Below are 24,742 nucleotides of genomic sequence, written 5' to 3' on the forward strand. Positions count from 1 at the left end.
CGGGGAGCCGTGTGTGTGTGTGTGTGTGTGTGTGTGTGTGTGTGTGTGTGTGTGTGTGAGTCTTTCTCTGTATGTGTGTCTCTGTGTGTCACTGTGTGTCTGTAAATCCCTGCCTGTGTACATATGTGTGTGTTTCTGTGTATAAGTGTGAGTTTTTATATGTGTGTCTATATAGAGAGGGTGCCAAAAAATGTATACACGTTTTAAGAAAGGAAAAATCTGTATTAAAATTGTAATACTCAATATATACTGATAACAAAAGATGAATACAAGTCATATTTGACTTCTGCAATTACAAGAGGTGCTCAAAGTGGTTACCATCAGCGTCCAGACACTTCTGATTATGGCGAACTACTGCTTGAGCAACGCTGACCAAAGTGTCCACTTGTATACTTTATTTTGGCACTCCTGGTATGTATGTCTCCCTCCTTGCATGTCTCTGTATGTGTCTCTGTGTGTGTGTGTGTGTGTGTGTGTGTGCGCTCCTGTGTGCGTTTATGTCTCCCTGTGTGTCAGTGTGTGTGTGCACGTGTGATGGGAAAGGAGGGGCTGCGGGGCTGCTGGGAGGGTGTGTGTGGGGGGGTCCTCCTCATCATTCTAATGACAACTTAGCGACCGTTCCTAACACGGAGCAGGAGGAGCCCTGCACTGCACCCCTGGGGCACCGGAGCCTAGAATGCAGTGTGTGTCTCTCTCGTCCCTGCCCTCAGTTTGCCAACGCCCTGAGCAAGTTTGTGGACGAGCAGAACCTGAAGGACCTGAAGGTATGGACCAGCCAGCTGAAGAGCACCATCCAGACGGCAGAGGCCCTTCAGCTCCCCTACGAGCAGTGGAAGGCGCTCAACGAGATCGATGCCGTGAGTCCAGGGTGTAGCCCGAGGGCAGGGCGGCCCTTCCCCTCCCACCGCCTGCTGGGAATCACGCTGGGACCACCCAGGTGGCCGCTTAGGGCATGTTCCCTCCCGTGACCTCTGGGTGTTTCCTCCAGGGTGTCTGTGAGGAGATGACCTACGAGGAGATCAGGGACACCTACCCTGAGGAGTACGCCCTGCGGGAGCAGGACAAGTACTACTACCGGTACCCCACTGGGGAGGTATGTGTTCTGGAGCTGCCCCCCCGCCACCTTGTTCATGCAGCGAATGGTGCTCCCATGTAGCTGGTGTGTGCTGTGCATGGAGAAGCTCACACCAGGCCTTCAGAGGCCAGGGAGTCGGACTAGACCAAGAGAGGGCTGCTGGGACCTGGTTAGTCAGAGAAGGAAGTGGGGGATGGGCAGCAGAGGGACCGGTGTGAGTGGGAGCCTTGGTGGTCGTAAAAGTCACAAGCCTACCTCTTCTTCTTCAATTTCTTTTTCTTGAGATAAAATTCACATCATACAAAATTCACTGTTTTAACCATTTAAAGTATACAATTCAGTGGTTTTTAGTATATTCACAATACTATGCAACCATCACCACTAATTCTAGAACATTCCATCACTCCAAAAAGAAACTCCAGCCTGTTAGCAGTGGTCCTGATTCCCCGTACCTCCGGCTGCGGACAACCACGGAGCTACTTTCTGTCTCTGGAGTTGCCTGTTCTGGACGTTTCCTATACATGGACTCAGGCAGTATGCAGTCTTCTGTGTTTGGCTGCTGTCATAGTTGAACGCTTTCAAGGTTCATCCACGTTGCAGCGTGTGTCAGTTCATCACTCCCTTGTGTCGTGTAGAGGGTTAGGAAGGGGAAGGAGCAGTGAGATAGAGGGAGGACACAGGCTTATGTCCTCTCAGAGGATTGCTTCTCCACACACTTCCCTTTCCTAGGACGCCAGTTGAGGTGGGTCTCTAGGACCCATAGGGGCTGCAGCACTGACACCTGGGGTGTTGGCTGATCCATTGACTGTGTGTCCTCTGGTTCACAATCGGGGTGGCCAAGTAGGCAACATCCCCAGCCATCACCACCACCACCACCACCACCAGCCCCCCACCTCACCACCCCCCGTGCTTCTGCTGCAGCACAGCACCCTGTACCTCTGTCTTGCAGTCTTACCAGGACCTCGTCCAGCGCCTGGAGCCGGTCATCATGGAGCTGGAGCGTCAGGAGAATGTGCTGGTTATCTGCCACCAGGCTGTCCTGCGTTGCCTCTTGGCTTATTTCCTGGATAAGAGTGCAGGTGCCACTGTCCTCTGAAGCTTCCTGGCAGGGATGGGCAGGGTGGGGAATGGGAGCCCGGTGCGGCCCCTGAAAGGAGGGAGAGAAACTGGTCTCTGAGTTTGGGGTAGCTCACCCAGCCTGCACACGTCGGTGGTGCTGCTGAGGGCCGTCCGGGCCCATCCTTCCTTTTGGCCCTGGGAGACTTCAGAGCACCGCCTCATGCACGGCGGGCCTGAGCGTGTGAAACAGGCTCCGGAAAGCTCGTCCACGCCCGCCTCAGGGGCTTGGGGCTTGGTGCGGAGGGGCTTCAGCCCACCTCTAAGGAACAAACAGCGCAGAAAACTCTAACTTTTAATGTTTAAGTCTGTGTCTGCCTGAGGTTCAGCCGAATCCTGACACACTTAAGTTGTTGGGGGAATGACTTTTTTTAACTCTAACTCGTTGTGTGAGGGTGGGTTTGGGATTGGGTTTGATCTAATTCTTTGGGCTAGGTGTCTTCTCTAGGGCTGTCTGCCTTGCGTGAGGACCTGTGTGAGGGGTGAGGGGCCAGGGGAGACGCCCCTGTCTGGGCCAGGCCTCTGAGGGTGCCGACGTGGCAGACCTCGCACTGGGGGTTTGTGAATGTCTGTCCTCAAGTCTCATATCTAATCATGTGGCCCTTTCTGTTCTTTGCAGAGGAGATGCCTTACCTGAAATGCCCCCTTCACACCGTCCTCAAACTGACACCTGTCGCTTATGGTGAGTGTGATCACACAGCTTCTGCCGAGACCTGCTGCCCTGGGATGCTGGCTGCTGGTGGCTGTGGGGCTGTAGGCGGCACATCCTCTTTAACCAGAAGCCAATCTCTCTGCCCCCCTCACCCAGGTTGCCGTGTAGAATCCATCTGCCTGAATGTGGAGTCAGTGAACACACACCGGGAGAGGTCAGAGGTGAGTGTGAGCGCCCCCATCCTGAGATCCGTCGAGGGACAGGACCAATGCAGGGAAGTCCCCACGATGCGTAAATGCTGACCTGTGTCTTTCAGTAGGTTCTCGCATAGTTTGTTGGAACTGCGAGGGCCTGGGTGTCTTTCTCTCTCCCTTTCCTCAGTATCTATGGGTTCCTACCCTGTCTTTCTTGTGTCCTCTTGACATCTTCTCTTTTCTCTCTCTTTCTGTGCTTTCTTCCCCGTCTCCACTTGACCCGAGAAGTAAGTATTAAAGAAGACACAGGGTGCTTTTAAACGTACCCACAGCACAGTTTTTGTTGCCTTTTCCTCTGGGGCAGCTAAAACTACTTTCAAATTCCTGAGTGACTGGTTAAAATAGGGTCAGCAAATCTGCTCACTCACCTCTGCGCACCTGGGTACAGAATTACCAAGAAGACCATAATAGAGAAGAAGGAAGTGGGACTGGGGAAAACATACGATTTGGAAATGAGAAACACAAGGGATGGCGATGGGGTTTCTTCGGGGCACCTGGGGATGTCTGAGATCTGGGGGTCAGCCTGGTTGTGTGTCCCAGGGCACAGCAGATTTCTGCCCAGGTGTATGTTGTGAAGGAAAGTTGGAATTTACTTTGTACCGAGTGTCGAAACCCAATGCTTTGCCAGTAGCAGACCGATAGTGGCTTTTACACTGAGTGACACTCCTGTCTGCACAGGAGACTTTCCTATTCCCAGGGAGCTTGGCCAGGAGATTTTGGCATTAAAATCCGGCTTCCAGCAGCAGTTGCCTGGCTGGGTGACTGGCACGCAGGGGGACGGCGTCCCTCTGTGACAGCCAGCCCCCTTCTGAATGTGTGTGGGTAGCGGATGATGCATTTCCTGTGGCTCGGTGACGACCAGCCTCCCAGCCGGACACTCAGCAGGGGGGTTGGGCCAAACTGGGCTCCGATGGTCTGTGAACACTTTACTGTGCAGGACCAGGCCAGGGTCTCGGTAGAGACAGACCTCAACTCCGGCGCCTGGGTCACGAGCTGCAGAGTGACAGCTGGAGGGCTCTTCAGATGCCATCGCTCTAGTCACGTTGCCAGTTGATTGGAAGGCTGGTGTTTGGCCCTAGCCAGCTGGTTCTGCCTCCCTCAGGTCTTCTGTGTCTTTGGTCTCCTGGCCCCTTGGAAGCCTGCCTTTCCTGTCTGAAGCTGGGATACAGTTGCAGGGTGCAGGAGTGGTTCCATGTCCACTCTGCAGATCCTGGCTCGTGGTCAGCAGGAGGGAGTCCAGCAGCAGCACCTTCTCCCCCCACCCTCCTGCTGTCTTTTCCCCTCAGTGGTTCCCTGAGCCACACGCCCAGGACTCTCTCCTCACCACTCCCCTCCTTGGAGGCTGGCAGCAAGGTTCTTTTCTCCCACCTCATTATCTGCTATAATCGAATGACTGCTCCTGCTGTTCCTCCCTCACCTGCTTTGCAAATGTCAGTGTTTGTCCTAGTGGGTGTCTTGGAATGATCCCGGAAAGGGGCTTGAGAGGAGAGCATCCCTTGATTTTCGCTGCCTGGGAGACACAGGACGAAACAGCAACCCCATGGTCCCAGGTCCATTCACTGTGGTCAGTCTTGTCATGTCAGTACATTCCAGAAGCAGAGAAACGTATTTTTGTTTGGTGTTGATTTGGGGGCCTTATTTATCTCCCTTCTCCTTGTAACTGTCGCCTTCTCTCTTTTGTCTTTGTCTCGCTTAGGATGCAAAGAAGGGACCTAACCCACTCATGAGACGCAATAGTGTCACCCCACTAGCCAGCCCTGAGCCCACCAAAAAGCCTCGCATCAACAGCTTTGAGGAGCATGTGGCCTCTACCTCCGCTGCCCTGCCCAACTGCCTGCCCCCGGAGGTGCCCTCGCAGCTGCCCGGACAAGTGCGTTACCCGCCTTTTCCTTCCTCGCGGTCGTGTCTCGTGTCTGGGTGGGGAGGAGGGCACACCGGTGGGTGCAGCTGTGGCCTCAGGCTCAGGCCTGCGTGTGGGTCGTGGAGGGGGAGAGCATGGGGACAGCCGCTGATGTTTGTGACACCTTCCTGACCAGGGCTGTGAGTGTGCATGCCTGCTTCCTTGGGGAGGCCATGTTCACTGGGCAGAACAGGGTGGAGCAGACAAAACGGCAAAGTGTCTGTGTCTCATTCCCGTTCATGGATAGGTTTTCCTAAAACAAAGTTGAAGGCAACCCCTAGTTCAGAAGTCTCTATGCAGCTCTGAGCTCTTTCCTTCCATGTGCCCTGAGGACATCTTTTCTGTCCCAGGCCCACAGCTGAGTGTGTTTCCTTACTTCCTCCCTTGCCAGGGCTCCCCACTGTAGAAGAGCTGTGGTCGGAGGAGGCCCTTGGAGAATGTCCTCACCCAGAGCCTGCAGGGCCTTGTGACAACTTAGGCCTCCTGGCTCACAGGGCTGGATGGCCTGGAAATAGCCACTTTCTCACATAGCAAAGTTACTTCAGCAGGTAGTAAAACAAACAAACAAACAAACAAAAAAACACCAAAAAAACAAAAAAACAACTATATTTCACTTACTTTATTTGCTATGAAGATTAAAGGCTGAAAGATCTTGGCTTTTAAGCATTCAGATTGGTGTTCAGAAAACGATTTTTTTCCCCCTCAAGGACAGCCAAGAAAATCTCTGGGTACAAATTTGGGTCCCACCCAGGGGTCTCCCCCCACCTCCACCCACCAGGCCTGGCTAAATTTTTAATTGGATTGGTTTTTGAGCTTGGGGTTGAGGCCTCCAAACTCTTCCTATGTTTTCCCCGAAGCTCATTTAAGTCTTGTGATGTCTAGAAATGTGCTGTGTGGCCCCAGGCAGATCGTTGAACCTCTTCAGGCCTCAGTTTTCTCATCTGTGGAATGGGCGAGTAGCAGATCCAATGAGGGAGCAGTGCTGAGCATCGAGCATGGTAGTGTCTGCCCTCAGCACTAACTGTAGGATTTTATTGTCAGGTTACACTCCTCCCTGGCCTTCAGTCTCCTTATCTCTTACAGTGAGAAGATGGGACTTAGAGATGTCTAATTACTACTCCTTTCAGGTCTAAAATTTCATTTTTTAAATGAAAACTGAGAACTGAAGTGGTATATCTGCAGCATTCTGCTTTGGTGTAAACTGGGGTCATAGTTGGATGTTTAGAAACTGCTGTCACTTGGGGGAACTGGCCTGGGTCGGGCTGAGTGGTGTGTGGGGCTGTACTGCCCCGGGTTACGGAGGAGACATGGCTGGGGCTGCCCCTGACATTGACAGGACGGACCTTCAGGGTTGCCGAGCCAAATCCTCAGGGAGTCTGGAAGCTGTTGGCTGGGCCAGGCTGGGAGGGTCACAGCAGAGGATGTCTTGGTTTCAGATGACTCGGGCCCTGTCCCCTGTCCCTCTACTGACCTCTCTCTCTCTCTCTCTCTCTCTCTCTCTCTCTCTCTCTCTCAACCTTTTCTCTCTGCAGCCTTTGCTAGGGAAAGCCTGTTTGTAAGTATTTTTCTCTGAATAGTTTTGCTGCTCACACCTCTTTCTCCTCATTTGCCAGTTTGGCTTCCTGTCTGTTAAAGTGTTGAGGATAATGACAGTTGCAAAATCTGAAAGAGGAAGATGGGCAGGGGAGAAAGAAGAGAATTCATGACTTTGGAGCAAAGGACACAAGAATGCATCCCGGTCCAGCTGTTTTCTGTGTGTCCTGACGCTGCCCCTGCTCCAGCTGGCTCCTCTTCACTCCTCTGGGGCTCCGGGCTCACTGTTGATACCAATCTTGTTTTTCCCTCATAGAGTCGGGTTAGGATGGTGAGCTAGATCTGTGCCTGCTACCACTGTCGTTTAAGTTCTGTTCAGAATTGGAGCAGCTTACAAACCAGACCTTCCTTCCTGCAGAGCTCTCTGCGGAAGGTTCTGGTTACGTGTCCGCTGGAGCGGCCACTGGATAATAATACAGTGTTTCCACTGCTCGGGTGGTCCCCAACCACAGAGGGACCCCAGGCCTTTGTATCGCAGAGTTTTAGCCACAGCCACCATGAAATACCCCCTCACCAGCCCCTCAGGTCACACTGGCCCATGCTCCCTCTGGCTGGTCAGAGGGCCTAACCTTGACTAACTCGTGCCGAAGCAGACAGGGTTTGCAGGCTGCAGCCTGATAAGCTTACATGTGTGGCTTGTTCCGGGGAAACAGAAGCTGTTTGGGCATCGTGTGTGGATCAGCTGCCACCACCTGTAGTGAGGTATATTTTGCCATGCTTGTAGCTCACAGAAAATGTGTCTTTGGTCCTTAAAATAAGCCCAGCACATGGGCAGGGCCGTCACTATCTCTGTGTATCAGATGAGGGCCAAGAGCCGGTCGCTTGCCCTCTGTCATCCAGCCAGTCATGGGCAGAGCCAGGCCTTGACCGGGTCTCCCAGTCCTGAAGGCTGCCTACTTTCTCTGGGCCCATCTCTGGGAACAGCTAACATACTGTTCATGTGCCCCGCCCCCCACCCTCCGACTGGGCACCTGAGGTTGCAGCCCGTGAGGCACTGCCTCAGGCTGTCTGATGGCCTTTCACCTCTTGCATCCTCTCCCATGCAGCTGCTTCCTGTGGCTGAGGTGTGTTTACTTGATGGCCGGCCTGTCCATAAAATTATGTCCGTTCCCCCCCAAAGCCAGACGTTGTACACAGAAAGCTTCAGATCAAGACTTCTCCTGGTGAGAAAACTCACCTTTGAGTTTGGAGCCTTACAGTTTTGCATCTGTGCATGTCCTGCTCCTTTTGACCCATGGCCTGATGTTGGCAGGAAAGAAGTCTTCCTGCTGGGAGGGGGCCGTCCCCACACCTTCTAAGGCTGAACTTGCCCCTCTCCAAAGCTAACAGCGCCTTGGGCTAGACTCCCTCCAGTTCAGCAAAACTGTGTTCTCTGGACCCTCACACTTCCATTCCACTGTGGGTCGCAGTGTCCAGCCCAGCCTGGAGGAAGAGCCCACAACTGGGGCTGTGGATCCTGAAATGTGTTATTAAGTCACTGAGCTGGTTTTGGATCTTGGCTGTTCTACCCTCTCTCTTGGGTACTCTGGGCAAGGTAGTGCAATTCTAGGACTTCAGCTTCCTCCTCTGGACACTGGAGATCTGAACATTACGAGGTGTTGTAATACTGTAGCCCTTGCAGAATCTCTGGCACACAGTGAGTGCCTGGTGGCTGATAGCTGTCACCGTGGGAAAGATGGTGCCCTGGTGGGTACGTCCAGTGCGCTCTGGTTTGCACTCCCCTCGGCATTTTGATGCCGTCCTGTTCCTTCTGCACAGGCCAGTGGGATTGCTTCTCAGGAGCACCAAGAGACTAGGAAGTGGGGGAGCCCCTGGGGTCTTACAGGTTGTGGCCCCAGGGGTCATGGTTTCCCAGTAAAGTGGGTGAGACAGCCCAGTCAGATGGGGCGCCCTGCAGTCCCCCCACTGCGGGCTGTACCAGTGCTCGGGGCCCACACACCATTCCTGATTCATCCATGTCTTTGAAATTTCAAATGCACACTGAAAAGAAAATACTACTAAAGATGTTTTGTTTTTCTTTTCCAACATGTTTCCTCCTTTGCCCCCCACTATGCTTGAAAGACGAACTGTCTGTCACATTTTCTCAAAGTTTTCTCCTTACTAACCTTGGAAAGGTAAATGGCTTGGTGCATGCCCCTCTCTGTCCTTTGAGTCATGGCATCTCCGCCTGGCAGGGCATCTTGGTCTGTGTGAAGACTGGCCATTGTGCAGTTTGTGACTCATACCCCCCGTGCCAGAGAACTTGTGACTTTTAAGAGCAGCACCATTGTCTCGAGGTCCCCTCTCTCGCTTCCTCCTTTCCCTCCATGTGTCCTGAGCCGGGGGCGCCGTGAGTGAATGACTGCACATCGCCTGTGCCTGCGGTCCCCAGTGTCGTTGTTTCATTGCCATCATTTGCGGGTGCTCGGAACCTTGGGCGTGACACGTCTGAGGGCGGGGGTGGAGCCAGCCGCTGCAGAGGGACACGGCAGCATCTAGCTCTCGGCCCCCACGAGTTGGTGGGGTCCTCCCCAGCAGACCCCCACTCGCAGAGGCTAGGCTGTCCCATGTACTCGTGGTTGGAGGGTTGGGTCGCCGGGGCTCCTGAGTCCGGCTGAGAGCAGGCTCAGATCTGGGCTCTGGCTTCAGTGCAACCAGCCTGGAATTCTCTTCTCTAGAGATTTCTGCCCCAGGGCCCGGGTTTCTGTGTGGGAGGGGAGTGGGCTGAGGTGATCCTTGCATATCTGTCTGTCTGGGTTCCACTCTCCCGCCACCCTTTTAAGAGTCTTGGTGTAGACACTCGGGAGGGGAAAGACCACTTTCTAAAATTGTTTCCCTTTTTTTTGAGGGGTGAATTAAGGAGGTTAGGTAAAAAGACCACTGCTGTTCCGCGGCAGCCATCATTTGTCCCCAGCTGATGGAAAAACATTTCTTAAGGGGGTTTTGATACTGGCCAGCTTCCTACGGGGGAGGCTTCTGGCTGGGATTGCTTTTATTAGAAAGAGAAGAGAGCTTTAGCGTCGGTGCCTTCTCGGCCTGGCTCCCGGTCTGGGTCCCTCCCCCGCAACGTCCAGCCAGCTTGCAGCACCTGTGTTCCAGCTGCTGAGCCTGTGTTCCTAGCATCTGGAGCCCAAGGGCTGCGGTGTACGGCTCGGCTGGAGCCCAGCTGGGAGGGGAGCCCTTCCGCTACGTTAGAGGCCCCGGTGTGTCCCTGCCGTGCCCCGCAGGACAACCGCAGGGCTCGGACGGTTCCTTAGGTTCTGGCCCCAGAGCGGCCTGCTCTCCCCTGTCCCCGCCCCGCCTTCTGCAGGCGAGGTCAGGCCTCTCTGCTGTGAGGTCCTTGTCCTGTGTGACTCTGGGCTCACCCCCCACCTGTCCATGGGGCCTCCTTGGGCCACTTGTACACGTTTGGTTACCGATGCTCTTCCGGGTTGTGTTTTTTGTCCTGGGAGCGGGGCGGGAGGGGGACGTCTCAGTTGCATGGGTTTCCTCTTTTGCTTTAGAGACTGAGTCAACGGTAATAGTAACTCCCCTCCCCCACTGCTCTTTTCTCCTGGAAACAGAACATGAAAGGCTCCCAGAGCGGCATCGACTCCTCCCGGACACACTGAGGCAGACCCACCAGTTCCATTCCGTTTCCTTCCTGCAGCTTAGGTAGGGCTCTTCACCCACCCGCAGCCAACCATCCCACCGACGTCTCCCGGAAGAGGGTGGGTCTGCTGGTCAAAGACAGCCTGGGCCTCCATCCGAATCGGGGTGGCCGAGACCCCAGAATGCCTTCCCATGTGCGTGTGCAGAGTCCATGCTTCAGCCACCCCACCCGTGCACTGCCTGCCGTCCGGGCTCTGTGGCCTCACTGACTCTCCACAAGGCTTGGTGAGGACCCAGAGCAGTGGAGGGGGTGAGAGAAGGCCCTGAGGAGGGGACATCGGGCGCCTCTGTGCTGTTTTGTTCCATTTCTGTGATCTTGGTCTGGAATGTTCTCAGCTGGGGGGAGGAGAGAATCCTAAAATCAAAGGCGCCTGGATCCCGGTTGCTGAAGGTTCTGGGATGTTGAAAACTTTCACGAGGCTCGTTTGTGCATCTTGGACGTTGACTTTCGAAGGAAGGACTCGGGCACGTGCTGGGAGGGGGCCGCGGGGAAAGTGAGTCCGGAGGCGCAGAGAGAAGTCCCTGAAGAAGCTGGAGTTGCTTGTCTGCGAAGCAGCGACCTTCCACAAGTTCACACACCTTTCCACAAGTTCACACACCTTTCCAGGTTTGTGCTCTGCCTCTGAAGATATTGAAGGACAGTGTGGCTGTGTCGGCAAGAGGAAGAGGGGGTGGCACCGGGGCCTCACCTGCCAAGGAGCTCTTCGGTCCCTCTGCTCTCCGGCCTGGATCCGAGGCACCTGAGAGATGGCTCCCTTGGGGCTTCCTGCTTTTGCACTTTTTTATGGCAGAGCGTGTGACCTGACAATTGCATCTTCTCTTTAGGAACTTACATGTTTGGGTTTTGTGCCCTTAGGGGCTGGAACTCTAAAAGAATGTGGGGAGTCGGGCATGCCCATGAGATGGGGAGCTCAGAGGGACCCCAGTAAACCCACTGGGGAGTGAGCACTCAGATCATTGCAAGAGTGACCCCAAGAGACAGCGTGGAGAAGAACAAGCATCCACCCTCCTTCCTGCAAGACGTTCATCACCTCCCACGTTTCCCAGGGAGGGACAGTGGCCCAAATCAGGCCTCACTTGTGGCTGCTTCCTCCAAGAGGCTGTCATGGTTTCCCAGAATTCAGCTCAATTCCGCACGTTTTCATCGAGCATCTGCTATATGCCAAGCATTGTGCTGGGTTCCTTCGGGAATATCCTCTCTTGCCTTCGTGGCGCCTGTGGCAACTTTTGGGGTGGGGGGGAGGGCTGTTCAAAGCAGGGCTTTTGGGACATGTGGTTCTAAACACCTGCTCGTTTCTCTGTTGCCTCCAGGTACTGTGGTAGGAAGGGGGTGTCCTGAGGTCCAGAAGAAATGATTTGGAGATTCAGTGGCAGTTTGTCCAAATAACCCTTTTACAGATCTCTAAAAGCTGGTGCCAAAGGTCACTTTCCTTTTCTGCCCCCTGCTTTTGAGCCTGACATCCTTACCCCTCTTAGCTTCTGAAATAGCTGAGAGTGGGCGTGGGTGGGGGGTGCTTAGACAGCTGGAGCTGGAAGTGGAGAGAAGAGCTTTTCCTGGTTTTGTTTTTATTTTGTCTGAGAGAAGCTTTTAGAGAATATTTCTGTCGTTGGGATTACGTGGGCAATGGGACACGCTTCAGATACCATACAATCAAGTGTGAGGTTTTCACACCAAACCGTTCAACCCCTTCCCCCCCTTACTTGGCGGTCTGCTTGAGAGGATGTCTGATGTACATTCCTATGCGACTGAAGTTGTGGGTTATTTTACCTCCTTCCCCGCGATCTTGAGTCTAGTGGACAGTGTGTGTTTGCAGGTTGGTTGTATTTTTAGACAGAGGGCCTGCAGCTCCGCTCTTGAGAAGGGCTTTCTTGTGTCCCACTTTGTGGCCTCCTTGTCTTTCGGGGTGTCAAAACTGGCTCTGATTTTTGATTTTGACTCTTACAGCGGAGCCAAGTGGGACTGTGTGACGGTGGGTGCCCCTCGCCTCTGGCAGCCTGAAGTCCGTACCGACATAAATCACAGATAGTTTGTAAGGGTGGCATGGGGCGGGGGGCCTTGGAGAGAGCAGAACGCTGCTGAGAGGAGAGCCAGCACGCTGATCTCAGGAGGAGCTGGACGGAGCAGGTGTTGGAGCTGCAGTCGTGGAGTTCCTGCTGCTCTATTGATTCTCACCCCCCACCCGCCCGAAAAATACCTGGGACCAATCTTTTTTAACATTGCATAATTTTGGGGGGTGGGGCGGGTAGGCTAACCCTCCTCTCCTTTTACTGTCCTGAGACCATGGATGAAGCTCTTCACTTGGGGGAAGAAGAAAAACCGTTTGAACCACACCAATGATGATTTCGTTTGTAATACTTGAAATTTATTTTTTTATTATTTTGATAGCAGATGTGCTATTTATTTATTTAATATGTTTAAGGGAGGCTGAAAACAGAAAAGCTGTATAGGTTGGGTTTATTGTTCGTTGGTTGGTTTGGGGCCTTTATGTGTGACTTACGACTTCTCTGCGTTCTGTATATTTGTCTGAATCAATTTACCTGGGATAAAGCTGGGCCAGCTTTCAAACAGGGGATGCCTGTCAGGAATTTGTATATTTTGCAATTGCCAGAACAATAAAATACCTGATTGAAATACACTGACGAAGTGTCCCTCTGGTCCCTTTGTGGGGGGAGGAGAGTCTGTAATTGAAACTGGCTGCCAGGGGCCAAGTCTCCACCCCGCAGCCCTTGGCCGGCCTCTGCGGCACCTTCCCTTAGGCAGGACCTGCGGGTTCCCATCGCCTCTCGCCTGCGTTTGGGAAACAAGCTGTGTCAACTTTTTTAAAAAACAGATGAATAGATTTTACTTTTCGGAGCAGTTTTAGGTTCACAGGAAAAAGCAGCTAGTACACGAGTTCCTGTAGGCCCTCCTACTAGTGTGGTGCCTTTGTCACAGTTGATGAGCCGTCATTTACACCACGGGTCCCTCTGTTGTACAGTTCTGTTTGACAAATGCATACCGACGTGTATCCGCCATTCCAGCGTACTGTGTGCCCCATCAGTTTTTATTCTCTTCCTTCCGTGCCCACGTGCCCCAGCCCTTTCAGACAGTCGCCTCCTTACCCAAGCCGCACAGTGCTGTTCTCAGTGGGGCTGGGCTGGGCCTGCTTTCCTCAGTTCCCCACCTGCAGGCCAACGTGGCTGGTGGGTCCCTCCAGCCAGGCTGAATGTCATCTCAGTTTGCTCTGGGCTCATGTCCACTTTTCTTACCAGCATGGTTGAGAATGTTTTAACTCGTAATTATTTCATAAACAGTACCACCAGGAGAACTGGTGGACTATTTGGGAAGAACAAGCTAGTGAGATCATAGCATGACATCATCCATCTTGACCTGTGTTTTTAAAAAACTGAACTATTGAGAAAGAAGAAAATGTTGGTGAATACCTAATTTTTGGATGGACTTTTGAGATCAAGCTTAAAAGTAATAAAAGAAATTACAAAGGAAATACTGAGATTCCACAATGTAAATATTTTAACTTCAAGGTCATCAAAAACCATCATAAGCAACAGGAAAAAAAAAAACATTCCAAGAAATCTTTGCAACAAATTTGACAACCCCCCACCCCCAAATTATCCTAAAATATACATTGGAAAAATATCCAAAATGATAAGAAAAACACGGAGATGCTTACCTATCTGGACAAAAAGCTTTTATTTAATCCTTGCTACAAACTTTTTCGACATTTTTAAAGAATAAAAGTGGAGCAACTGAAGTTTGGTGGAGTTATGTTCTAAAGCTTGTTCTATAAACTTCATTTTGAGCTCACATTTTTAATACAATGTGAGTGGGTTTTGAGCAGGTCTTTACAGTTGATGGATCGATGTCCTAGGTAATCTATAAAGGCACTGGTTTTAACCTGTAGGGTCTGACATATTCTTAAGACCGTACTAAGAGAACCCCCATAAAGACAACAGAAGCACCTCAACACATGGTACTTCAGCCACTTGGGAAGGACCCTTCGCTCACTCTAAGAGGAATCTGGGTACATTCAATAATGTGGGTGCTGATGGCAGAAGCCTATTTCCTTTCACAAAGGGATCGTTAGCCACGTAAGATTTAAGTATAGAATGAAATGAAGATTACGGGCAGGCTGGGTTGTGGACTTACCCAGTGGGGGTGGGGGTGGGGCTGGACACCGTGGAGAAGTGATCCCCATATATATAAAATATTTCATAACATTGCGTTGCCAGTAAACGCTCAGTGCTGGGGGGCTGGGACCAAAGCTGTTTATTTTCAGTTCCTTGAGGCCCAAGCTGAAGCTGCAGGCATCAGAGTAACTTCCTCCGACATGTTGAGATAGGAAAGTCATAGACAGCTAAGGACAAGACCGTGGTGGAGGACATGAAAGGCCAGACAAACAGTCTCCGAGTGAGATGGGAAAATCATGGGCAGTCAGGGACGTGCAGCGGAGGCCTCAAGGCCAAAGAGAACAGCAGCTGGCAGAAAAAAAAAAGTAGGAAAGGGAATTAGACAGGAGGGGCTACTGCATCAGACTACAGTCAGCCAAGATACCAGCCCAGGTGCAGGAGGGGCAGTGGGGGAGGGAGGGAGCCCGACCGGCTCCTGGTAAACAACTTAAAGATTAGGGATCCAAGGACATACAGTCTCCGGCTCAGCTTAGCCTGCGGGGTATTCCGTTCAGATCCCCCCTATCTTCGGAGAGAGCTGTATCCTTGTGCTTTTCGCTTTTGCAATAAAACTGTATACTGCTTCAATTTACCTCTCTGGGTCCACGTTCTCATTCTTCGAGTGCGTGAGGCCACGAACTCAAGGCACCAGACATCAGAATCTTATATCCCTGTCAGATTCACTGAACCAAAGATGTCTCACCTGGATATTCTGGCAAATACATTTGGTGACCAGAGGGGCAGAGGATGCACTCAAGGCCTGGTGGGGCTAGGTGCTTTTCTGTAAGTCCTGCCTCTGGAGTGGAATCCAGGGGCTGGGAGAGGGTAGGCCACCCTAGGTGATGCATCAGTGAGACAACTCCAGGCTTTGCGGATGGACAGTCCCCACTTCACCTCTCTGGCCCTCCATGCCGCAAATGTGTGGACTTAGACAAGTTACTTCATATTTTTTAACTTGTTCCCCCATGTTCCCGATTCATAAAACAGGGACAATCATACTGTATTTTTTATTATAAGATGCACCATCAATTTATTAACTTTTGTACAAGACCAAAGAAACCACATACACATCCAATGCAAGACAAAATTGGTTGTCTTAAATGTAGACAAACATCCTCCTTAGGAGTGAAGAAATACCATAATTACTTTTCAGGCTTTTTGTGAGGACTGAGAGTCTTACCAGTGAAGACTCATAGTTCCTGGCACAGAGTAAGCACCGAAATGACAGTTATTAATCTAATGATGTGTGCCTGGTGCTTTAAGTACAAAGTAGGTATTGTTATCCCCACTTTGCAGACATGAAGCAGAGGCTAGGAGAAGTTAAGAATCCTGCTTGGTTTTTCAGCCCTGACGGGAAAAGCCCCAGGTCTTTCAGACTCAGCCAGGCAGCCTCAGAGCGTCACAGCTGAGCCAGACCCTGGGGATGGATCACCAACCACAGAAAGGGGACTGAGTCACATGTTAATTAGCAAACAGGCTTTTGTGTTCCTGGGGCAGATCTGTCTGCATCCATCAATAATAGGTTTTCTTTAAGGGGTCCTGCCTGACTCAGGGTGCTCACAAAACGATAGGGACCAGATGTCCAGTCTCTACAGTTCTGTGTTTTCCCCTTCTCACCTCTTCCAAATAGGGTTTGGAGACAGCATCTTCTGGAATACCCTGTTCCTGGGATACATGAAGACTTTCCCAGGGGTACACCTGTATAGACAGTTTTAGAAGGATAGGTTTCCAGATCCTCAACTTCCATAGTCACCCTTTCCAAAACAGCCTGGGAAATTTGCCTGCATTTACAAGAGTCTCCTGGCTCTGCAAACAGAAGGCAAACCCCTCCCCGCCCCCCAAAGCACTTACTACATACAGACCATTGCACCAGGGTGGAAACACCTCCAGGGCACTCAACAAAGAGAAGCTCCTTTAATGATTAACCCCAGGGACTTCTTTCCTTGGCTGTCTTACTGTTAAAGGTTGGAATGTTTAGAATTTAGAACAATTGAAGCAATATAAATTAGTGTAGCAGTTCAACTTTTTTTTTTTTTTTTTTAAATTGGGGAAGGGAACAGGACTTTATTGGGGAACAGTGTGTACTTCCAGGACTTTTTCCCAAGTCAAGTTGTTGTCCTTTCAGTCTTAGTTGTGGAGGGCACAGCTCAGCTCCAGGTCCAGGTCCAGTTGCCGTTGCTAGTTGTAGGGGGCGCAGCCCACCATCCTTTGCGGGAGTCAAACCGGCAACCTTGTGGTTGAGAGGACGCGCTCCAACCAACTGAGCCATCTGGGAGGCATCTCAGCTCAAGCTGCCATGTTCAAGGTGCCATGTTCAATCTTAGTTGCAGGGGGCGCTGCAGCCCGCAAGGGACTCGAGGAATTGAACTGGCAACCTTGTGGTTGAGAGCCTACTGGTCCATGTGGGAATCGAACCAGCAGCCTTCGGAGTTAGGAGCATGGAGCTCTAACCGCCTGAGCCACGGGGCCGGCCCCAGCAGTTCAACTTTTTGATCTCAAGTCTCTTTTACACTCTTTTCCCCCACCCCAAGCCAAATAAGGACCTGAAAAATTAGGTTCCTTCTTTTTTTTAAATTGAGGTATAATTGACACAGAACATTATATTAGTTTCAGGTATACAATGTAAGGACTTGATATTTGTATATAAGACTCTTAACACTCTTAAAAATTATTAAGGACTTCAAAGAACCCTTGCTTATGTGGGCCATATCTATCCATAGTTAATGTATTTGGAACAAAAACTGGAATAAAACCCCCAAACCCCATCTTATTTAATAATTTATTTTGAAATAATAAGCTCATTACATGTTATAAAAAAGCATTTTATGCAAAATAACTGTACTTTTCAAAATAGAAAATATTTAATGAGAAGAATGGCATTTATATTTTTATAAGTCTCTCTAGTGGCAGGTTCTCATCTCGGATTGATTCTGTCTTCACTCTGTTGTGTTATATTGCGTGGGTTGAATGAAGTACATGAAAGAAAGTCAGCCTCACACAGATATGTGGTTGAAAAAGGGTATGTTAATATCTTTTTCAGGTAACTGTGAGTATTTTTCTTTGACTCTAATTTCTTAAAGGTTAGTCGTGGTTTCAGATCTGAAACCATATCAATGAACTTTTTGTACTTTGTTACATTAAAATCCACTTGTTCAATCTTACTCTTGGAATTGATTTTTTCACCCAGGCTTGATTTTGTAACATCCAACATAGGTCATTTGGAAAGTATTAGTTCACTGAGTTATGAAGATCTTCCAAATGTTGACATTTCATAACACAATATTTAAGAATCACATTGATTAATATCCCTCTGATCTCATCAGAAAATTCTTAAAGTATTGGAAAGTTATGAATCTCATAGTGGCAGCTACAAGTTTTCTACAATTCTAATTTTTAAGTGAAAACTGGAAATTGCCAATAAATACTGTTGGTTGTTTTCCTTAAAATGATAGGCTCACTTAATTCATTTTTGAGAAATTGTCTATAGGTATTGTTTTTATAATTTAAAGCCTTTTTTTTAAAGTGGAAATCTGATAATTTCTATGCATAAGTCCTTTCAATGTCCACTTATTCATCTCCCACACACACACACAAAAGGACAGGACATTAGCGTGGCAGGCAAAGCCACCAAGCCAGGGACCCTTCTGCTTACCTTCCAACCCTTCCCCCTTGACCGCCAGGCCTTTGGACTCCAACTCCTGCCCTCTGAACCCCTGTGGTTTCTGAGGGAGCCATATTGTCTATTCTTGAACCTCTCCACATTCTCTTCTCTCTGCCTGCATCGCAAATCTTTCCCTCCAAATTCAACCAAGTCTCAATTTCTGGTGTCAATCTTGTGGACTGTCTTCCCTCATCCTTGTGATGGTTAATTTTATGTGTTAACTTGGTTGGGCCTCAGAGTGCCCAGAAATTAGGTCAAATATTATTTTGGGCGTTTCTCTGTGGGATTAACGTTTAAATCAGCAGACTGAGCAGAGCAGGTCTAATTATTCGAACAGTTTTTATCGTAAAACTAAACTCTGAAGGTGTCTACAGAGTTGGCTTTTCCTCTCTATTTATTTATTTATTTATTTTAAGGAGGGAGCAGCTCACAGTGGCCCATGTGGGGATCGAGCCGGCAACCTTGGTGTTATCAGCACCACACTCTCACCAACTGAGCTAACGGGCCACCCCACCCCGTCTCTCTCTTTAAATCAATAGTCTCACAAGGATTAGAAAAAACAGAACTCTATTCAGTGTTTCTGACAAAATAGAAAGAGTGAAAACATAATTATGGATGATTTCTCAGGTGTTTTGGTGAAGCCAGCAGGATGAAAATATTCTTACTACAATGCTCTGAAAACAGTTTTGTTTTTTAACAGCAGATTTCAGTTACTGTCCTGCCTAGAGGGGTCCATTTTAGTTATTCCAGGGAGGCTTTTATGGTAAGACTTGGAAGGGGGTTATCCCCATCAAGGATAATCTGTTGAGTGCCTGTTATGTGCAGTTCATTGTTCTATGTACTAGAGATAGAAAATGTTTTAAGACTTGGAGCACCCTTTAAGAGTGAGCAATCAAACATATTCTTCAAGTTTCGAGATGGCCAAGGTAGCAGTTTAGAGACGAAAGCAAGAACTTCAGAGAGTATCATTAAAGGAGAGAGAGAGAGAGAGAGAGAGAGAGAGAGAGAGAGAGAGAGAGAGAGAGAGAGAGAGATCCTTTTAAAAAACACATTGTAATGACTAGAAATGGAACAGCTGCTGGTCCCAGGATTTAGCATCTTTTGTCCAGCTACAAGATTTGAGGAGACTCAATCCAAGACTTCTTTACTTTGCTATTAAATCCCAGTGTGCACCAGTGGATGCTGTCACTGAGGAATGACAAGGGTAGAGTGAGAAGAACAGGAAGCGTGAACCCACTGTGACAGATTCAGGGAAATCCCCGCTTCTCTCTGAAAAGGAGAGGACTGGCCACTTTGAACATCTGGCCTTTGGGTGCTGTCACTCTGGTCTCATTTGCACATCTAAGCCATCAAGTAAGGTGTGGAGACAGAGTCGCAGAGAGCAGTTTCCAGGCTCTCGGCCTCACGTGGAAAGGTGCTGGCTCGAGTAGTAGATGGCCGTCAGCTGTGGCTAGTTGGCCATCAGCTGTAACCAGTTAGCCATTGGCCACTGATATAACTGCCGTGGTAAACGTGGATTGCAGTTAGCAAAGAGTGGGTCGGTTGGCAGAGAAGCGGACAGCAGGTTGCAGATTGTGTGGCTCCTGTTTCCTGTGTCTCCAACCCAGCCGCCAGCGAGAATAAGCGGTATGAACCCCCTATCCATGGCTCCATGGGTGTTCCTTTTTAGCCTCACCACATCCTGCGTTCTTATGTGGGGAGCAGAGACCCTGCATGACAAAGGGCAACTGTTTTCCTGGGCTGCTCCCCCCAGGAACTGGACCGCTTTCCCCCTGGGGCCATGCTTTCTCTAAGTCACTTTGCATCTCCATAGCTGGAGTGGGAAGAAGGTGTAAGACTTGTTCTTCCTCATTTTATAACTTCAGGGCTTTGGAGTTAGTTACACTTGTTATCTCTCTGTTTCCTCAGCCCACCCAGGGGACAGCGTGTCCTTGGCTCAGCTGTGTGGGTCCCAGGTGGCAAATGAAGGGCATGACACCAAGCCCGTTTAGTGAAGATCAAGTTCTCAGTCCTTTGAGGTAACTGAACCACTGGTGGCCACAGAAAGATGAGTTCGGTCAAAGGAAGGGAATTTCTGGAGACACTGTGATCTGTTTGGAGCAATCTGGTTGCTCATTCTGTTTTAGAAAGACACTATATTGCAATTCAGGCCAGACCTGGGAGCGAGGGCAGGGTGCCCAGGAAAAGCTGTACTCACTCAGCAGACATTCTAGGTCAGTCGGACCCTAAAGCACACCTTAGCCCAGTCAAGCATCTGGGCTTTCCTCCACAAGAATAAATCAGTTCTGTGGCAAGCAGGTTATATCTGGACCAGGAATTCTTTGTCTTTTAAATCCACAGCTCACAAAAGGTTAGGGTGGGATGAAAAGCTGAAAGGGGCAGCAGTTAAGGACAAAGGCGTATTACACTACTGTTTGGGGGCCCTATCCACTCCAAGATAGTGCTATGTGGAAGTGAGAAGATCTAGGTTAAATCAGGTTTGTCTGTCCATATATTCATTCATTCATTCATTCACTCATTTATTCAGAATTTATGGAGCTCCTGTTATGGTCCAAGATTGTGCTAAATGCTATGGTAGGAGGAATTTTATAGGTGATAAATGAGGCAAACATTGGTTGCTATCATAGAGAAGCGTGAATGCATCATAATACGAGCTTTTTAGCCTTAGGAGCCTAGACGGCTTGAGTTGGGGTTTTCCAACTCCTCTAATTCAACTCGACCACTTTATAGATGATGAGGAAACTGAGGTTCACAGAGGGGAAGCGACTTGAGATGGCAACAACTAGCACCTGTCACCCAGAGGCTGGGGGTGACTACCTTCCCCTGAGTCTGAAATGCAGTAAGTCCCAAAGGAAGAGAGAGCGCCGAGGCCATTATGTAGATTAACCAAGACAGTCTTTGCTTGGATGCGTTCCCTGAAAGTAGAAACAAGATACGTAAGGAAATAATTGTCTTCATCCTCTGCTTTGCATCGTGGCAATAGCAGCTGGGACCAAACCGACTTGACTCCTGATCTTTTTCAGTGAGAGTTACTTCCCTGGAAAGAGAGAGACAGAAAACCGTGCCACAGGATATGTGAGAAGCTGTGTGTGGCATTAAAAAAAAAAAGCTCTAAGCTGCCAAATGCAGCCACTACTACTAACTGCTAAGAAGACAATTTCCTTCCCTGCCTGAAAGCCTGAAAGCTGACTCTTCTTTCTCTCAAAGCCTCTCCACGGGATGCCGCGGCCTCCTGCTTCTTCCCGATGGCCAGTGTTTTCCGGTTGTTTTTGGTGCTGGCTGTCTGCCCCACTCGACCCACGCTCCTTGGCATCTCCTGTTTACAGGGTGACTTTGCCATGAGACTTGCACCAGGAAACGTGGGCAGTATTTCCCAAAGACAGGGCTGAAGCAGTTGACTAAACCACTGAACACAATCCTTTAATCTCAGAGCAGACAATCACTTTCCACAGTGACACTGGGAAGTTCTCAGAGGCTCTAGAACATCAGAGAAAAACACATCAGTTGTGCAAAGCTGGGTGCCAAAGAAACCTCCTGGGATGGCAACAGCTAGCACTTGTCACCCAGAGGCTGATGGGGTTACTTTTCCCAATGAGTTGGAAATGCAGTAAGTCCCAGAGGCAGAAAGAGCACAGGCCATTATGTAGATCAACCAAGGCGATCTTTGCTTGAATTCATTTACTGGAAGTAGAAACTAGATATCGAAATAATTGTTTTGATGCTCTGCTTTGCGTCATGGTGGGTTCAGTATTTCTGTCAGGGGTGGTGGGCGGCGTGGGGACACTCCAGTTCAGTCTTTGAGGGAGAAAACAGCGTCAGCTAAATGGAAAAGAGGCAATATCTCTTTTATTCTGGGGGCCAAACCTTGCTCTAAAATGAAAAGCCTTTGCCTCGCAGACAGCCTGATTTAATTGCGGAACAAAGGTCTCTTCTTGTGGGGGAAGAAAGAAGAGGGCTCCAACAATCAGCCCTCTCAAAATGTAGGTCTGTAACGACATCCCTCCGCCCACTGCTTTCGGCTAGTCCAGGGGAAGGCCAAACGGAGGAAAACACATCCAGCTGGTTCAAGAGTTCAGCTCTCCCTTCATTAAGGGAAAAATCCATCTTTCTTTCCCCTGGCCAGCCCAGATCTCTGTTCCCATTCCACTGCTGTGACGTTTTGTCTTCCAGACCCCTCCTAACTGAACCCTTTCTGGCTTTGATGGGTCAGTCTCCTATCTGTTTAGGGGTCAAGGCAATCAGGAATAGAGGTGAGACTAGCAGGGAATGTATGAAGAAATGGTCCCAAAGAATAAACAAAAGTAATACATGCATGCCCCGTATGGGCTAGATGTTCACTCTTGGAACACTTCATTGACTCTTCTCCACGTTATGAGCTAGTTATGTTTTTTTTCTATTTTCTATTGTAAAAAACAAGACAGCAGTCCCCAGATGGAGTCACATTTCGGGCCAATGTAAGGTGTGACTTTATGTGGCTTGGAAATGCCATTCTCTCTATTTGAAATGTTAAATTTGTAGTTTTAAACTTGTATTTTGTTCCTGATGTTGAGTTCCTAAAGACTAACTCTGACGGGAGTGTGTTTAATCAATCACCTCCCGAACATTTATTGAACACCTACTGTGTGTAAAACACTACGTGGGATGCTTTAAATTCCTGCTCTTATGTTTTAAATTCACCAATAAAGAATGAGCCCGTGAAAATCTAAGCCAGTTGTGCACAGGCTCTCTCCCCGCCCTGGACCAGGTGTGCCCTTTACACTCCAGGGCCTGTGAGTAATAAACTTTTTTTCTTCAAAGTTTCCTAACGGTTATTGCTGAAGTGCAACTTGCAATTGTAATAAGAACCACAAGGGTGGGTCCAGTTGTGACATTGGTTTAGAAAGGGGAAGCTCACCGGGGACCAGGTGAGTGCCCCAGGCATTTCTAGCCGATACCATTACCATCGATAGACTGAGACCTCGATCGAACAGTAATGTCTTACCTCGGTGGCCACGTTACCACGTCACCAGGCGGTAGGAATTTTCTAGCTCTGTTATAATCTTAGGGGACCACCTTGGTATACGTGGTCTGTCAGACTCTAAGGTCGTTAGGCAGCACATGACTGTGCTATTTATGTCCCTGTTTATATGTCCGTGGGCCCTTTATATATATTACCTGTCAATGCAAAGGAAAAAGACTAGTAGGATACATATACCACTAATAGAGGTAAGTTAGTTTTGGAGGCGAAATCGGTAGGGATGATAAAGCAGGACCTTTTTTATTTTACTCTGCAAACCTCCATATTTGGATCTTTTACACTAAAAACCTTTACATCTATTACATGTATAATTAAAAATAACAAAATCTTAACCGCTCCTTTAAAAAATGTTTTGACTTTTAGTTTTCTTCCTATACATCTTCTATTAAAGCTTGGCTGCTTACTGAAAGATGAAAAGAAAATTAATCTTTTATAGAAATCTAACGTGGTATCATAACATTTAACTCATTGGGCAATCGCTCTGAGGTGAACTGGTTACCAGGTAAGGTTGCAGACAAGTTGTGTTTGAGGTCAGTGTCTGTGGGTGACAGGATGTAGTCTAATACAGCTGCATTTGCTCTAGGTGGGAGTGACAGTGTCATCACCCAACAGCCAGGTGGCTGAGGTGTGTTCTGTGGTGGGAATTGTTCCTCAGAAAGAACTCCCCTAACCTCGGTTCCAACATTCTTCCATCTTGGTCGCTAGTGTGGAGAAAAGAAAAGGTGTTGCCACCACCTGGCCTGGCGTCAAAGGTGGGGGAGTCGGGGTGGGGGTGATGGTCATGGTGGTGGTGGTTGGTACTACACCAAGACAAGAGAAAAAGTGCATTTCACTTGGGACAGATGGTCATTTCTTCCCCTTCTGATTATCCACTCAAGCCAACCAATCTACAGTGTGCTCCTTCCTATTCAGGAGTAAAAGAATGCAAGGGACCCTGGCAACCTCCTGGCTGGCAGGGCAGTATGTGGGTACCTGGAGAGCTGACCAGCATCCAAACGTGCAGACCTGGCACTCGTCCACGGGCATCCTGGAGCCCAGACAGGTACTTGCACTGCTTTTTCACTTCTCTGGTTCTCTTGAAAGCAGCTCCTAATGGTACTTGGCTGAAAGAAACCACATTAACCAGACAAAGATGAGGCTCAAAGAGAACGTTTTCTTGTTCTGTGGCCACTTGGCACTTTTTCAGATCAGTGTCAGTTGTGTAAAGTATAAGTTTTTGTGTCTGTACTTCTGTGTTTTTGTGCCAGTACAGACCAAGTGAAAAGGATTGCGTTCCAATAACCTGGCATTTTTTGCTCTTAACCCTGTTAGGCCCCATTTATAGCTTTACGGTTTCTGTTTCTTCCTAATCACCATTTGTAAATGAAGTAAAATTTAATCAACCTTTTAAAAACAATCGATCAATTTTAATGCAGAAATGCAAGATATATTTCTCCTGGATAAGAGGATTTCAACAGGTGCGCCTCCCTTATCTCACTGTGTAAACTTGAAAGAAACAGAATCTTTTTTTTTTTTTTTTAATTTAATTTTGTTTAGTATGCAGAACTCTGCCAGGTCAGGCAGATGATGGTGCTTGATGGGCAGGTTTTGCTGTGAGCCAATTGGATGTGTGGATTTCATGCGGTGAAGGCTGCTGGTTTGAATGACATCAGACCTCAGCCCGGCTGGCAGTGCAGC

General features: G+C 49.2%; 1 protein-coding gene across 7 annotated transcripts in view; it reads left to right on the forward strand.

Moving 5' to 3' along the window:
* PFKFB3 (6-phosphofructo-2-kinase/fructose-2,6-biphosphatase 3) overlaps window positions 1–10,800 on the forward strand; it is a 68,367-nt gene extending 57,567 nt beyond the window's left edge. For 2 of the 7 annotated variants that reach the window (XM_033100529.1, XM_033100533.1), the window contains exons 9-16: window positions 711–857; window positions 989–1,093; window positions 2,025–2,154; window positions 2,811–2,873; window positions 3,000–3,064; window positions 4,794–4,967; window positions 6,530–6,552; window positions 7,637–8,637. In XM_033100529.1, the coding sequence (XP_032956420.1) occupies window positions 711–857; window positions 989–1,093; window positions 2,025–2,154; window positions 2,811–2,873; window positions 3,000–3,064; window positions 4,794–4,967; window positions 6,530–6,552; window positions 7,637–7,757 (828 nt within the window). In that variant the 3' untranslated portion in view covers window positions 7,758–8,637. The other 5 variants (XM_033100530.1, XM_033100528.1, XM_033100532.1 and 2 more) reach the window with 5 other exon arrangements.
* The last annotated feature ends 13,942 nt before the right edge of the window (window positions 10,801–24,742 follow it).

This window comes from Rhinolophus ferrumequinum, assembly GCF_004115265.2.
Source record: "Rhinolophus ferrumequinum isolate MPI-CBG mRhiFer1 chromosome 5 unlocalized genomic scaffold, mRhiFer1_v1.p scaffold_110_arrow_ctg1, whole genome shotgun sequence".
In the NCBI taxonomy this organism is placed as follows: Eukaryota; Metazoa; Chordata; class Mammalia; order Chiroptera; family Rhinolophidae; genus Rhinolophus; species Rhinolophus ferrumequinum.